Raw genomic sequence first — 15864 nt, 5'->3', positions numbered from 1 at the left:
CCACCCTACATCCTCATGTTATCTCAACTTGAAGACATATTTTAACCTGATGTCAAGTTACTCCATTGAAAATATGCTTTTTTTATAGCATGTGCACAAGAGTGACAAATTTAGTAATTCATCAGTGGTCTTATTAGTTCTGTTTTTGTTTTAAATGAAGAACTTTTTAATAAATAAATAAATAAATAAATGTGGCCTTTATGTTATGTCATTTATTTTCATGTTGAAGCTCTTGGTTTTGCAGTGACCATTTACGCCGCTTTGTATTTTGCAAGTAAAATGCGCAACAGAACACCTGCTTACTAGATTATGGAAATCATTTGATTTCACACTCAAATTTATTCTCTATGACTGAAATTTTCACCGATACTGCATTGGGTAAAATGGTCCTGCAAAATAAAAAGTGTGTGCTTTTGACAAGATGCTGGACTCTTTTTTTATTGATTTGATGGATTGAGAAACTCACTTCTCCCTGAAGCCTGCGTGTTTTCCCATCCCTATTAACACATTTAATCGGTTTAATCGTGCTGCTCCCACCTATGTCAGTAGTTTCAACTGGCCTCACCTTTCACATTTACTCCGATCTACAATAAACTATAATGTTGTATTACTCTAGCGTAATACAACTCTATAATGCAACTTTCATTTAATTCACCTTCATTTTGAAGTGCACTTTACAAATCCCTTACAGCTAAAAAGTGTCTGTATAATGCATATAAAGCAGGTAAAACAGCATATAATTAAATTAAATAAAACAAGAGAGTTGCACCAGGTAGTGTTCCAAAATTTGAGAAAGAATCTCTAGTGGTCCAAAAAGACCTTCCCTCAATGGAAAAAAGTTTAATAAGAAAATAGAAGACTAAGAGTCAAGGCTAGTCTTAATGTTGAGGAAGTGGCCTCCAGGCATAGATGCTGTTGCTGAATGCAGGGTGTGGCGCTGCAGTGCTGTTTTTACTTCCTGTTTCCTTTTTCCTGTTTCCTGTTTCCCTTTGTTTCCGCAGGTCTTCCTATCCCCTTTTCCTCCCCTCAGCCTTGCTGTGTGTCACCTGGCTCTTTCCGGGGTCGCCCTCTCTCTCCCCCTCACCCCTCTGGTGTCCTGCTCCTCTGCATTCTAATGTGTAGTCCGGGTTAATCCTCCTCTCCTCTCCTCTCCTTCTCCTCCTTCCCGTTCCTCTCCCTAAAAAAAACCTCCCTTCCCACTCCGCCTGCTTTAATCTCCTACCCCAGCTGACGTGTAATGTTCTCCTCACATTATCTAGGAAAGAAAGAAACTTTCCCTAAAAAATAAATACATTAAAAAAAAAACATTGAATTGACGTTGTAAGAGCATTACACGTGAGCTGGGTTTATTATACTCCCAGTTCCTCTTAGTTTCTTTTCAGTATTAATCTGGACCCCAAAAGAAACCTTTGCCCTTGATGAGTGGATCTGTTACTGTCTGACAGTTGAATGAGGGAACTCTTGTTTTTGGCCGTACATCTTTCCTGTTTGTGTGTTTTCTCAGATTGCATTTGTATTTATTTATTGGTTTTCAAAGAAAATGCATTTTGAGAACTATGTAAGGATCTGTTCACTTATTTAGTGAAAATTTGTGTATTTTTCTTTATACAACCCGTTGTATAAGTAGAATAAACGCCTCCGGCTGTCCTGTTATTGGAAAATAATGTGCTTTGGGGCTGGTTAACCCCCATCGTACATTAATTTCCAATAACGGGACAGCCCGTCGTGGTTCATTCCTTACATATCTCACACCTTATACCATAGGCAAGGCATCCTGCAGGGCATAGGCACTGTGTATGTGACTATAATGAACACATTTTAAACATTTAAATTTGAAAACATGCCCAAATAGCTTTAATACAAGAATCCCAATAGCTTTGACAGCTTAGTCTCAGCTTAGAAGATTCCACATATGAAATTTATACAATAATCGAAAGTATGTAAAGCAATGACTCTCCTGTAATTTGACCAAGGAAAGTACCGTTTTACAAAGAAATTATATAATATATTGCACAATCAGATCCAACCAGTGGTTACAGCTGTTTGGCATTCCCATATTGTAATTATATTGTGCGCTATATAAAAGAGAGGGAAGAAAATGTTAAGGGCTGGCTGGCTTTTGAAGTGTAAGTTCATATTTTATGCAACAAAATAATTTTTTTTCCAGAAGGTTTTGATGTGTTCCTACAGACTAAAATCCTGGAGGACCATAGTGTCTAACATGAAAATGAGTTAGGTGTTCCAAACACAATATTTATGGATCACTTCAACATAGGCTGATGTTAATGGGATATTTCACTTCGGTAAAACACAAGTAATTTTGTGAAATGCAGATAGACTGGGGTAAGCTCCATAAAATTACTTGTGTTAGGTCTATGCCAAAGTGAAATATCCCTTTAATCAGACATGGACAACATTTAAATATGCTACAGAGTGTGTACCACAGAAATGTCTAAGAAACAGTAAGTATTTGCATAATGTTTTAATTTTTTAACGTTATTTTTTGAACTCCTAAAAGATCCTATTATTTGATTTATGATTCCGTTATCAGATATTATTTGTCAAAATCACGATGACATCACAAGTATCCACTCACCAATAGCATTGGTCTGTATCCCCCAACTTCTAACGGGTAAACCATCTTTGCTTCCCACCACTTAATCCTCCTGATCACTAAATTCTTACGGTTTTTCTTTAAATGTCACCTCCCCTTCCTCTCTTTAGCTATCCTTCAAATGTTTTTATTCAGCCCAAAAGAAAAGTACATCCTTCTTTTTTTGTATCTCCCAATAAAGACATTGGAATTCTATTCAGATATTGAGTTGATCTGATGGATCTTTGTTTTCTCGACGACAAAAAAAAAATAGAATTAATTTGCGTATGTGTTCGTGAGCGAGGAGGACTTAACCCTGTCTTTTTGAATGCACTGTTTGCAGGGGGAGAGGGGCAAGAAAGGCAACAGGGGGGCCAAGGGGGATAAGGGAGACCAAGGAGCGCCTGGATTAGATGCACCCTGTCCGTTGGTATGTCATTCGTTCAATGTGCAGCTGCGGAGACAAAAGGAAGGAGAGTCAGTGGGTCTCGTCGTTATTGGCGGTCTGGCTGTTCGCTGGCCCAAAGACACACGCGACGAAAAAAATAAACCGTTATTAGCATCCGAAACAGTGGTATCTAAAAACAGTTGTGTTTGGATTTCTGTTTATTTAGGGGGGAGCAGGGACACTATTGCGCTATTTTGTAATTCAGATGCCATTATATCAATATAATTGGCGTGTCAGTTTTTGAAATATAATCTCATTTTTCATTTGATGGTTTTTTAGATACCGCACAAATTTGCATATCATTTCATTGCAGTTAAACAAGCTGTTAAGGCATAATTTGGATAAATCTTATTTATTGAAACATATCATATATTGTTGAAAAGCTCCCTACTGAAGTCTCCTTCCTTTTGTGTCTGATGTGGAACTAATTAAACCCCAGAAGGTCACGGTGCCAGAGTGTGCTGTATTGTGTATTTTTCAGTGCCATATTCCAGAAGAAAGAAAGAACATATGATACCAAATACTTATTCAAATTATTCTAAATAAATACATCAATCTCTATGCCAATTTAGACATTATTATTATTATTATGATTATTAACTCTTTAGTTATACTGGATTGTACTGAAAACTGTACATCAGCACCAGGGACCACGACTTGCCTGAGGGATTCCTTTTCAGGACAAAAACTGATAGGAACATGGGATTCACTGCAGACCAGAAGCTGAGTTTGGGTTAAAATGACGAATTCAAAATAACCGATTATTCTTCCCACGCCCCAAGCCCTTGACTTCAGAGTGCTGGCCATTTCCTTTTCCAAAGCCTGGCCTTGACTTGGCCTTCTCCTTGACATCCCCACTTCCCGGTCCCAGTGAGCCTCTTTCCTGTCAGTCAGGGGGGGGGGCAACTCGGGCCCACACGTCTGAGCATGCACCGACTGCAGGCCCCGCCCCCCGAGAGGTTTTAGCTCCTCCCTGTGGACTGCAGTTTTGGCTGCAGAGGGCTGCGGGTGGATTTTGATACAGGTTGATTTTACGAACAGGGCTTCCGTGGATTTAAGGGGGAGAAAGGTGATCCGGGCATGCCAGGCCTGGACGGGCTGGATGCTCCTTGCCCTGTGGTATGGTGCTCTCTCCCTTCCCTCTCTCTCTCTGTCTCTCGCAAGCATGGCTTCCCTAACATCTCACTCGCTCTACCGCCACCCAGAGGCTAGGAGGAATGGACAGTGTTGGAACTACTCATTGTTTTCATTAGAAATATAAAATTGAATCCCTTACATTAAGAATTTTAATTTCTGATGATTTAACTAGCTCATATCTGTAATTGTCATTTAACATTTATACCTAAATGGAGCTTGACATTAATAATACATACAATTATTCCCCCAAAGAATGTAGACATTGCTTTGCTGTTGCAGATCTGCTTGAACTTTTTCTCAGTTTGTCCTGACACTTTGGAAAGCTGTTGAATAGGCTTGGAAGAATACAAAATAACACATGCTTTTTTTTAAACCATGAGTCACGCCTTTGCTAACTCTAACAGTAGAACTACTTACGCTTCAAACAATCAATGAATATATAGCAACACCTTTCACATAGTTTCATTGCATTTTAATGGTTAATTTAACACCATGTTCTTGGCACCATGGCAGCCAGTGAACACAGAGGCGTGCCACAGCTGCATGCTAAAATGCCGTGTAACCATCGTTACGTTAAAGACGCAAGTGGCAAAGCATCCCGCCCTAACCTTGGATGAAACTGTAACCCTAACAACCACTCCATACCCAATTCCAGGGATACTCAAAATCTTGCCCTCGAGGCCAGCAGTACTGCTGCTTTTCATTCTTCCCCTCCAAACCTGGGACACCTGATGAGTTAAATCTCTGGTTGATCAGTGGCATTAATCAATCAATTAACTATCAGGTAGTAAAGAAAGCCAGCAGTACTACTGGCCTCAAGGGCAAGGTTGAGTGAGTATCCATGCCATATTTGTGTGGAAGGGTGTATGCTTCCTTCAGCTGGATCAAAGTGACTATTTCTGCTAGAATTTCCTTATTCCAATTTTCTCCCATACTCTTGAGTGTACTTTTGCACAGGTCATTTAAGTATGTACTGTAGCGACTAGGCTGGGTTTCATTAAAGGCCCAAAGTGTACATGGGCCATGGTGTACATGGTGAAACCGATCAGTCTTGGTCACAGTCATTTGGTCTGGACCTCAATACCAGGGTTAAAACAACAAACTGAAATGTCCAAACATTGGTGACAAACCATTTTTAAAGTGTCCATTTAGACATGTGGAGCCTTTTTGGGACCAATAGGAGAATACATCACACCCTGTTACAGTGCATTAACCCAGGTGTAGATGAAGCTGGAGGCTTCCCCTGTATGACCTCTTAGGTCAGGTAAGGAGCAGACCATAGTCAGCAAGTGGTGACTAAATCTGTCTGGTCGAATCTAAATAATTACCGAGCTATGTAGCAGTTGAAAGTGAAAATAAAAATGAAATGAATCCCGGGGAAATGACCTTACTGGATAGGCCAAACGCAGGCCTAGTCCACAGCAAGGCAGCCAGGCAGCAAGGCTGACACTAGTATGTATAATTTTCTTTGGGATTCATCTCATTTCATCTCACTCCAATATATAATGCCGCTAAGCGTTATATGAAACCAAAGGCTGGAATGTTTTTTTCAAAACTGCATTGCTTTTTCGTGTCTGTTATCATATCATGTCATAACGCATGGTGACCACTGCTTTGCTTGAGCAAAAGTGGATTTGAGTCTTTAATATATGTTTACACATACGGTCACATCCTCACATACTGTACCTCAAATGTACTGTAGAATCACACACACATGCACACACACACAACACACACATGCACACACACACACACACGCACATGCGCACGCACACACTCACACGCACATGCACGTGCACACACACACACTCGCATGCATACACACACACACTCACACGCACATGCACGCGCACACACACACACTCGCATGCATACACACACGTGCGCGCATACACACACACACACACAAACAATTTAATCAATACTGATTGAGAAAACAGTGTTGAGTGGCCCCTGGTGTTGATTGGTGGTAACTGCGCATTGATTGTGGCCCTCTCTCATTCCACAGGGGGAGGATGGGTTACCTGTACCTGGCTGTTGGAATAAAGTAAGTCACACCTGCATGTTTAAACCTTCTGCTGTGTACTTATGTGCATCTTGTGTTGACAAGTGCCTAAAAGACCAGCATTTTGATTTGCTTGGACTAACCAAAGCCAACATTTAAATTGCTGCACTTTTCATCATATTTCAACGTACTAATGGAATTTCTACAATGCATTTTTGCCCAGTCAGGCATTTGAGGCTACAATGTGTAAATAATTTAAATTAATTTGGTAAAGTTACTCAATAAAAGCATACAAGATAAAAAAGTACCTATAATTGTTTATCGATATTGTCATTATCTACATCGACAGTGCTATATAGAACATTCCTAAAGCAATTATCAATTACTTGTTGAGATCGTTTTGTATTTGCTTCAGAAACAACGTAAGGGGAAGTTCATTTCAGATTGTGCTTATTTGAAAGCTGTACAGCCCTCACTATTGTGTGAATTGCACGAACTAACATGTCTTTTGTTCTCGCCTTGTTTCTTTTGCAGTGACTCTAATTCTGGAGAAGCATGAGTGATTGTACATAGAATATTTATTTTTGTACTTTTTATATTGTGCTCCCTTGTTACGGATAATAAAAAGAAAGAAAGAAAAAAAACAACATTTAAAAAAAAAAAAATGCGCAGGACTTTTTGTACAGACTGTTTATTTTTTATTACTGGTAATGTTTTTCTTACTGTGTAATGGATTTTTATATTCCTATACATTATTTTAATATGTCTGTTTAAAGGAAGAACTATGCTGTTACTGCATTTGCATGATATTTGTGCATAATGTGAAGGGACATTGCCTATTAACTTATTGTATCATAGTGTTTTTTTTTTTTGGTTTGTTTCTTTTTGTTTTGTGGACCACGCTGCACTGAATTGTGGGGCTGGAAAGATGAAGGTTCAGTTTTTCTCTGTTAAAACCCTCGCTGAAGGACAAACGAAGGTCGACTCGGTGTCACGTTCTCCCCAAAACATATGGGCTGCGCTTACGAGGCGAGGGAAAATCTTCTGTGGCGTTGGGACGTGACGCGCTCAGCTTAAGCACAGGAGACCCGCGTTTCTGCCTGCTGCCTTTAGGAATGGCTCATTATGGATGGTAGTTGAGCAGCTGATGCCTACTTGGCGAGCTCTACCACACTAATTCCTCACATGTACTCTAAAGTGTGTGCACTGTATACAGGAGGTAATTCCTCCTGTCTCAAATAGGATGCCGCACAGTAGAGGTCTCTAATGGCCTGTTTGTTTGCATTAAATCAGCCCAAAGTCCTTTATTATCAATAGTTTTTAAATCTGGATTTATTTAAGCAGTTGTGTTCTCTTTCTTGGACTGTTTTTTTTCCCTGTAATCTGACCAAGAGGGATTTAACATAAGAAAAATCTGGAGGTTATTGTTCTTTCACCAAGACAGTAAAGTCAATTCTCGTTAATGCAAATCATATAAGCTCTGGCTTGATATCTAATCATTTTTTAGATACTACTCTCATGTTGTGGTCTAATGTAAATACTGCGCACGTATTGCTTTTTAACAATCAAGCTCTCGCACTGCTATGTTTTGCTGTTTTGTTTTGTTTTGTTTTTGAAGTAATGTAATGAATTTAACCTATTGTAACAAGAAATCTGAACTTTTAATAAAAAATAAAAATAAAAACAGGAATTGCTGCTCACTGTCAGGCCAGCTGTGGAGACAGTTGTTTTGCTACTTTGCCGCAAATGTACCTCATTCACTTATTTAAATGTTAGAAATAGCAGATTTAAAAAACTATTTATGGACACGCTGATCTCGTAAAAAAAAGTTCAGACTTCTTATTCACAGCTATTGATACTTCCAGGGAACGGTAGTAGACATGGTTCCTTGTGTTAATGCTTCAGAAAATTACTAAATGTTTGTTGGAATTTGTTTGATTTGTTGTCCCTCGCTGAGATATTCCAGAAATGCAGTAATGCTGATTGTTTTGGAAAGTTAAGCTTGCCATCCAGTGTTTAATTTAGCTTGTGAAAAGTGCCATTAATGACGATGTCAGACTATCACTGTGTGCTGTTTACGAGTGCTTTAATGTCATGTACCATCGAGTGCCTTTACCTGCCTTGTTGTTCATGTTTTCAGAATCACTCTATTAAAATTTTACCATGTCTGTAAAAAAAGACGGCTTCATGTAACTCAACAATCATTTAAATCAACACAGCCTTGAAACCCTTTTTAATCATTTTGCATAACACGTGTGTGATATTTGACCGCCACAACTAGCATGTATATGTGGAAAGTTAACAATGGCATGGCATGAAGTCAGAAATAGTTCACAAAAGATTAGGAACATTAATTCATTATTTTTATTTTTTTTTATATTACACAGTTAATGCTTGATGTCTTAATTCAACATGAATTGCATTTTTACTTTGTAACAAACATTCTGACATGCCCTAGAAAAAGCTACCTATATAACAAGCTATTTACTGTATCGCCCATAAAATGTATTGGGTATATTATTACATATGGCCTGCAAAATTATTATTTTTATTTTTTGTCCCACTTCTTAAACAGCATGTGATGGATCTAAAAAATAATCATTAAGGTGTGAACTGAGGGGCAAAGCTTATAGCAAGATGATGAATTTGGGCAAGTCATTGAATAAATACAGTTAAATATAAAATAGCCAAATACATGTATTTTTTGGTACTAACTTGTCAATGTTCAGTTCATGGTGTTTCTTTCTTACACATTGCTTCAGGCTATATACCTACCACTAGGATTTGTTTTCATCATACAGTAAGCAGTGGTGGACCTCACTGTTAGAGACTGATATCTCAATCGCCATTCATCTTACGGGCCCACACATATGAAGTAAAAATAAACGCGAAAATCATTTGCTTTAAGCTTTTCCCCAAAGGATGGTCATTTGGAAAGTGTTGATGGCATTGAAAAATAAACTTTGTTTTTATCCTCAAAAGGGGGACACTGAGCCTCCATTTCCCTGGCCAAGAGGTAACGGCACGGGAAGAATCGATTGGAAAGGAGCCGTTTGATGCTGCGCGAGGAAACTTGAAGAAATTCTGAGATATCTTTGGGTTATCTCCCTTTTGAAGATTTTCAAATGTACCCAGTGGATGTACAACCCTGTAATTCTGGACTCTCCAGAGGGGGGCAGCAGTGGGCAGATTGACTTCAAGACATTTTTTTTTCTTTTCTTTTCTTATATTCATTTGGCTGTTGAAGACATCACAAATGAAAAGGGATCGAGGACCGGGGTTACAGATACATTTCTTGAGTTTTTGTATGCCTTTTTAAAATTTTTATTCACTATGTGAAAGAAACATGAACTTTTTTTATAGCGTACTTCCTGTTTGTTTTTATTCGACGCTAACGGCTGCGATCCCGGAATTCTGCGCAGCTCACTGAACTGAAGCGCCTTCATGGCGTGCGTGGGGTTTTTCCACCAGACACTGATTTTGATGATTCCTGACTTGATTCTCTCACTGCCGACCGTTACTGACCCGGGATATCAGGCCGTAACTCTGTGCCTTTATCTCCGGACGTGACGTAACATCAACATAAATGCATATACACATGGCCAAGGAATTACCAACATAATTGCAAATGTGTACATGACTGAGGAATTAATACATATATACATAGGTATTTAAAATGTGCACTACGACACTTCCACTGTTTGCATAAAAATACAGTTGAGTTGTTTGTTTGTTTATGTATGATGTACATTCATATGCACACATGCTTGTGTCCAGTCGTTTCCCTTGCGGTAGTAACAGTGAAAATTATATACTTTTGGAAACTCGCTGCAGGGCAATGGAGAATAACTTATTAGGTGTCACTCCAGCGTAATTATGGTTTTAACTTGCGGTGATTGTACCGCCCTATAGCTAAATGAGTTTACCAGCTCCATTAAGTTGACGAGCATTTTTTAGTATTTAAGAAAATAGTAGCTTCCCTGTGTTTGGACCCCCAATGATTCCATTAAGAAAAGAGTGTTCTGGAATGTTGTGAATTTATATCAACGGCAGCTACTATGCATGGGAACTGAATGCACATACTGTAGCCTACACATAAACACATATGTATGTGTCTGAGGGATAGACCTCATCTGCGTTAATATATATTACAATTATTTTTGGTAATCACAAATTTACAAATTAGCCAAGTAATCGCATGCGGGCTTGGTCAGATATTTTTTGCATTATCAAAGCTCATTTTGAAAGTCACTGAATTAGTTTAATTTTAAGGGCTTTACATTTAAGTAAACAAGTCATAAAAGTACAGCCACTGTGCTGTTTTTTTTTTACAACACTAGTTCATATAGAGACCATGCATTTGTCTGCCTGTGCTTACTAACACTAAGAATGTGTCAGATGTTCCTGTGATGTGGCACTCATGTAGTATATTTGGATTTCATTTCAGTAACCAGTTTTCTCATCAGAAACATATTTTTTACTCACATATTGATTTGCTTTTTGAATTTGTATATCATTATAATCGGGAGTAATCCTATGAGTGACATCAACCACAACATTAAGAACAATATGCGATTATCCAAAATACAGCTATATGCAGCTTATCCAAATTAATAACACCAAATATATATTTTAACTAACAATCTAACCGGAACTCTACTAGCTGGCCTTGCCCATGACCATTCCAGGGGAGAATTATGGTCCTTTACCAGGGAAGGCATAGACATAGCTATATTTATAAACCAGTAAAATAACTACCTTATCACAGCAAGGGATAAGCTATCAGCTGGAAGAGAGAGACATGTTTTAAAATTGTGCTTTACCTTACAATACACATCTGAGGCTGTAACAATTAGATTTAGGGCTTTCCTAAACTAAACGAAAAGATCAAAATAGACACCATAAGGCCTGTTTGTGTGTGTGACACTTTCTATATGTAATAATCTAACCAAAATATAACTTATGCGAGCATCTAGTCATGTCTCTCAGAGAAATAATATGCTTCAGCAAGGAGAGGTCTAGAGAATGACACACCAAACCCTCATATCCCATGGCAATCACTCTCACCAGTTTTAATTTCTTGACTTGGTTTTTGTTTAAAAGGCAATGCATTAACAATGTCCACTCAAGCATTCCTCATCTCATGATAATTTAATTGTGAATCTCTATAACTTATCACAATGCGCATCGACAGTATTGATAAAAACAAGGAAAATTGTAAATAGTAAGAATCACGTTCTCGGATTGTCCGTTTCCTCAATGAAATATTTTCATACAACTACAACTTGTACAGTAGAACATAAAAGCACATACATCATTTTCAAAGGTAGACAAAGAAAGAAAAAATATATTTGTCATATGATGCATAAGTGATGATAAATTAAGACCTTCACATAATCACTAACGTTGGTTCTAATGGAAGTTCAGTTCTCACAGGTATGCAGCGTAGCCAATGGCAGAAATTGATCTGCAATTGCGCAAGCTCACTATCTGCCAAAGCAATGTTGAATACTCAAATGCACGTACAACTATGCAACTGATAACACTGTCTATGTATATATGGTTTGAAGACTGATATCAAAGTTGTGATGCACTTTTTTTTTTGGCATTAATTTCCACAATTTTCAAGGGACCCGCATGGACGCATGTGAACAGAAAAAGAGCTCTACACAGCTTGGTGGGGCAGCTTTGCAAATGCATGCATTTGAAGCATATTTTCATGTCACAAATTCAAATGCCCTTTTTCGAGTAATTGTACACTGCCAGCCCCCTAGGGGGGGCTGCAAGCTGCCGACATGGCCAGAAGAGTTCATTTACAGAAAAATCTCAAAGCTTCACTTTTGCTTTTATAGTTCATTTGCCTAACCCCCCCCCCCACCCCCCAAATTCCTCCAGTATATATATGCAGTATATACTACTGTATGTTTCAACGAAAGTCAACACATGATTTTAAGAAAAAAATAACCTTAAGTAGGTGTTCATTTTTGAGGTATATCTTTTGAGAATTTATTTACATATTTTTGTAGATTTCTTTGAAAACCTTAAAGTATAACAAGGGCTTCAATGTTATGGAGAAGTAGTTAGAGGATAAACATCAGTATACTATGTACAATTAATTTATAATTCCTGTATCCAACATAATCCTACTGGATATGGCATGTGTTCAACCATCCAAAATGGTTATTTATTGCATTTCTTTAGTCAAAGTACAACAGTGAGCAATCACTTGATTTGTACTAATGCAATATATAACTGGTGCTTTGAAAACTGTGCAAACAGGTGCATAATATAATGTTTTGACTATAATTTAATTTCATTTTAATTTATATTATCCCAGTGCAGACCTCATCGGACGGTGCATGCAGTATGAAGCACTGTTCTTCTCTGCAAAAATGTTTTTAACTTCTGCCCACACATTTTGAGTGAGCACTCCTTTTACATGCAAACACATTTAACTTACTGAAGATGTTCCCAAGTCCAAACGATCCATTTGGATTTATCATTTTTTAAATGTCTTTAGCTAGATGAGCAGTCACCTATTGCCTTAGCGCAGTTTATATAGGGACATCTTTGTAATTTCAGAAAGCATAAAGGCGTGTTTGCTTATTACTGATATTGATATTTGCACATCGATTGCAGTATTTGGTATCTTGCCAAGACTCTATAGAAGATCGTATGACATTAGATATGTAGATTCTATTTTCTTTTGTAAATAATGTACTGTGGACAAGAGATATTGTCTCTGTCTAATTATTGTTTGTATGTACAATATGTTTTTCATGTAATTCTTTATCAGACAATCTGAATTCAAATCTGGTTTGATCTATTTACTCTAGATTTTTGATTTAATATTTAGCAAATTGTTCATTTGGGCAGGTCAGTTTGTGTGTCTGCTGCCTAAATTCCATTGAAAAGACACTAGCATTGCATTGAAATGACAAAATTACACTTGTAGAATTTGAAGATGTTGAACTTGAAAAGCAATGATTTACAGTCGAAAAAGACTGCAGTAGTGTCTTGCTTCATTGGGTACCAGTAGCCATTATACGTGTGCTTACTCTGTTTTATGATGAACACACTGGTTTCTTCAGAAAAAACAACAACTTTATGTATAATAATTACTATCATGCGATATTAATTAAATCATTTATGTAAACTTCATGATAGGAAATATTTCTCCCGTCTGAAATGTGTTTTATAAGCCAGTCTGTCAATGCATTCTAATTTGTAATGGAATGAGCTGTTGATTTTGTATATTAAAAACATTTATTGTATTTTTACTATAATATAAAGAGCTATAGAGTAAATTATTTAAAAAACAAAGCATTTAAATACTCTATAGGACATCCACTGTCTAAGTATGTATTTTGTTAGATCTTAAATATCAGTCGAATACACAATATGTGTGTTGTGATGAAGATGTGTAATATTCTGAATGTTTGTGTGATGATTTGTATTACTGTAATTTTCAGTATTACTGACTGAGAAACAATGAGGGCATTTATTTCAATGCATTTGATGACAATTTCTTGATCAGCCGATCACTTGCATGTTGTTGTTATGTTGTTTAAAACAGTGCACTATTCATTATATTTACATTTTTTTTAAACTGTCATATTTCAGACGGTGCCATTTTTATTTTTTAACCAAAGTATTTCAAAAGGTACATGTTTTATAAGCCCTGTCAACACAGCCACAACTATTTAATTGTTAGTTGCTTTCTTTTTTGGCTTTGCTGATTCTTCAGTACTGGAAAATAAGTTCAAATGGAACTTTCCTTCTAGATTAAAAAAAAAAAAAAAGCAATTCAAATTCAGTGGTAGGACAGAGGATCAGTAAGAATGTAAAATTTTGAATTCAATCAGTGTAAATGTATCTTTGTTAGATGCATGTAGAATTTAACAAATCCAATGTAAATATATACATAGAAATATTTTTATTTCCTTTCCAGAAATGTATTTTCTTTACCAATGTGTTTTTTAACCAGAGAAGGCAGCTGAGTAAATCGCTGAATGCCAAGTTCTGAAACAAATAAATATGAAAATGCAATGTGCAATGAGAAAATCATATCAATAATTCCAAAAGGGTTGACAATGTATTTGAATTTTAATTATTCTAATGTTGCCTAATAAAAAGACAATGTTTTTAGCTCAAGTTACTCCACTGAGTGTAATATGGGTATGCTATTTTGAAGCCCAATACAGAACATTTATTAGGCCTACGTCTTTTGCTCGAAAAAAACTATAGATTAGAGGACGTTTAATTTACTTTAAAGTACCAGTCTGGAGCGGCAAAATATAAGAAGCGGATTTGAGCAGAACACCGGAGATGAATATATTTGATATTCCTTTTCACTCCTCTAGGGGGTGCTAGATAGCACACGCAGGTTTTGTTCCCTGCCAGGCGACAAACCCGTAGAAAATCGCCTGCTTGAGAAGGACATGAGTTGGTTTTTTTTTTTTGCACCTGCTTTCACAGCTTCGCTAACGCTTGTTGGAATAGTGGAAACAGGCTCCTTACCAGAAACTCTCAAAAAAAAAACTTGACCCTTCATTGACTATTGTGTCGACTACATCATATCGCAGCAGAGCCGGATGGATTTATAAAACAGAATTTGTGAACGACAGCGGGAGGACGTAAGTAGCTATATCGATTTAAAAATTTTTTAACTCTTCTTTGAACAATGAGTATATACGCAGTGGCTACATCAACATTGGGCTCAGATTTGTGGAATTTGGTATTTAAGATCGTAAAAAAAAACGCATCGGTAATTTTCATAACACTGCCTATTATATGGGTAGGAAACTCCGTTCCTAGAAGGTAAGGGGTTCCCCTAGTTTTTGTTCCACCCAAAATCTTTGCCATGCCATCGATTGGACAAATTATTATCGCGGGTCTTACAACTTTTCAGAATTTCCAAAAAAAATGAGCATATTTCGTAAAACTGAAAATGTACTGGTTTCCGTTCCTGTGCCGAACAGCGTTATCTTAAAATTAACTGCACATTCGCTAATGTATTTAAACAATTAACTGAACCAACTTAATTAAGGTGAACGACTGGAATTAAAACCAGTGGACATATACTCCTGTAGAGTTTTCCATTTAGAGCAATGGGGCAACATATAGGCTATTCTCTCCTCACAGTCTATATGAATTGTGCGTGACTACGACAGTGCAGTGTTTGAGAGAGCGCGCTGTGAAGGGGGGGAGGGGGGGGGGGATATCTGCCTTGGAACCTGCTTATAGAGTTCTCACACACACTGAGTGTACGGGACGTTTCGGTAAAATATTGCAAATTTTGTGCGCTTCCTCACATGCAAATTTAGATAATTGTTACATTAGATCACATTACATAATCATTGATAGCCTATTCCATGATAAAAACCTTTGGGTATCCTCCACAAGCTAGAAGGCTTCCTAGTAAGATGAATTTTTATTTATTTATTTACTTATTTATTTTTCTCGCTTCAAAATTTAGCGTATTAACATTGATTTTCATCTCTGTCTAAACACAACGTACTATTTTAGCTTTAGCATTATAGATACAATTAATAGGCTACAAATGAATATATATTTTAAACCAATGACGTTGTCCATGGAAACCACTTTGAGATTTTCACTGCACAAATAAAAAGCATTATTGCTGGCAACAGTACTGCTTGATACCTGTAGTACATAACA

The 15864-nt window shown here is 37.3% G+C and overlaps 1 protein-coding gene across 17 annotated transcripts in view; it reads left to right on the top strand.

Annotated features, from left to right (window-relative positions):
* The window catches only part of col13a1 (collagen, type XIII, alpha 1), a 101029-nt gene extending 92668 nt beyond the window's left edge, over positions 1 to 8361 (top strand). For 16 of the 17 annotated variants that reach the window (XM_035400393.1, XM_035400387.1, XM_035400390.1 and 13 more), the window contains 3 exons: positions 2937 to 3023; positions 6187 to 6225; positions 6718 to 8361. In XM_035400393.1, coding sequence (XP_035256284.1) covers positions 2937 to 3023; positions 6187 to 6225; positions 6718 to 6720 — 129 coding nt within the window. In that variant the 3' untranslated portion in view covers positions 6721 to 8361. Of the gene's footprint in view, positions 1 to 2936; positions 3024 to 4082; positions 4161 to 6186; positions 6226 to 6717 lie in introns of all 17 variants that reach the window. The other variant, XM_035400383.1, reaches the window with a different exon arrangement.
* Positions 8362 to 15864: the final 7503 nt, after the last annotated feature.

This window comes from Anguilla anguilla, chromosome 18 (genome assembly GCF_013347855.1).
Source record: "Anguilla anguilla isolate fAngAng1 chromosome 18, fAngAng1.pri, whole genome shotgun sequence".
Taxonomy (NCBI): domain Eukaryota; kingdom Metazoa; phylum Chordata; class Actinopteri; order Anguilliformes; family Anguillidae; genus Anguilla; species Anguilla anguilla.
This window is presented reverse-complemented; position numbering and strand designations above follow the sequence as displayed.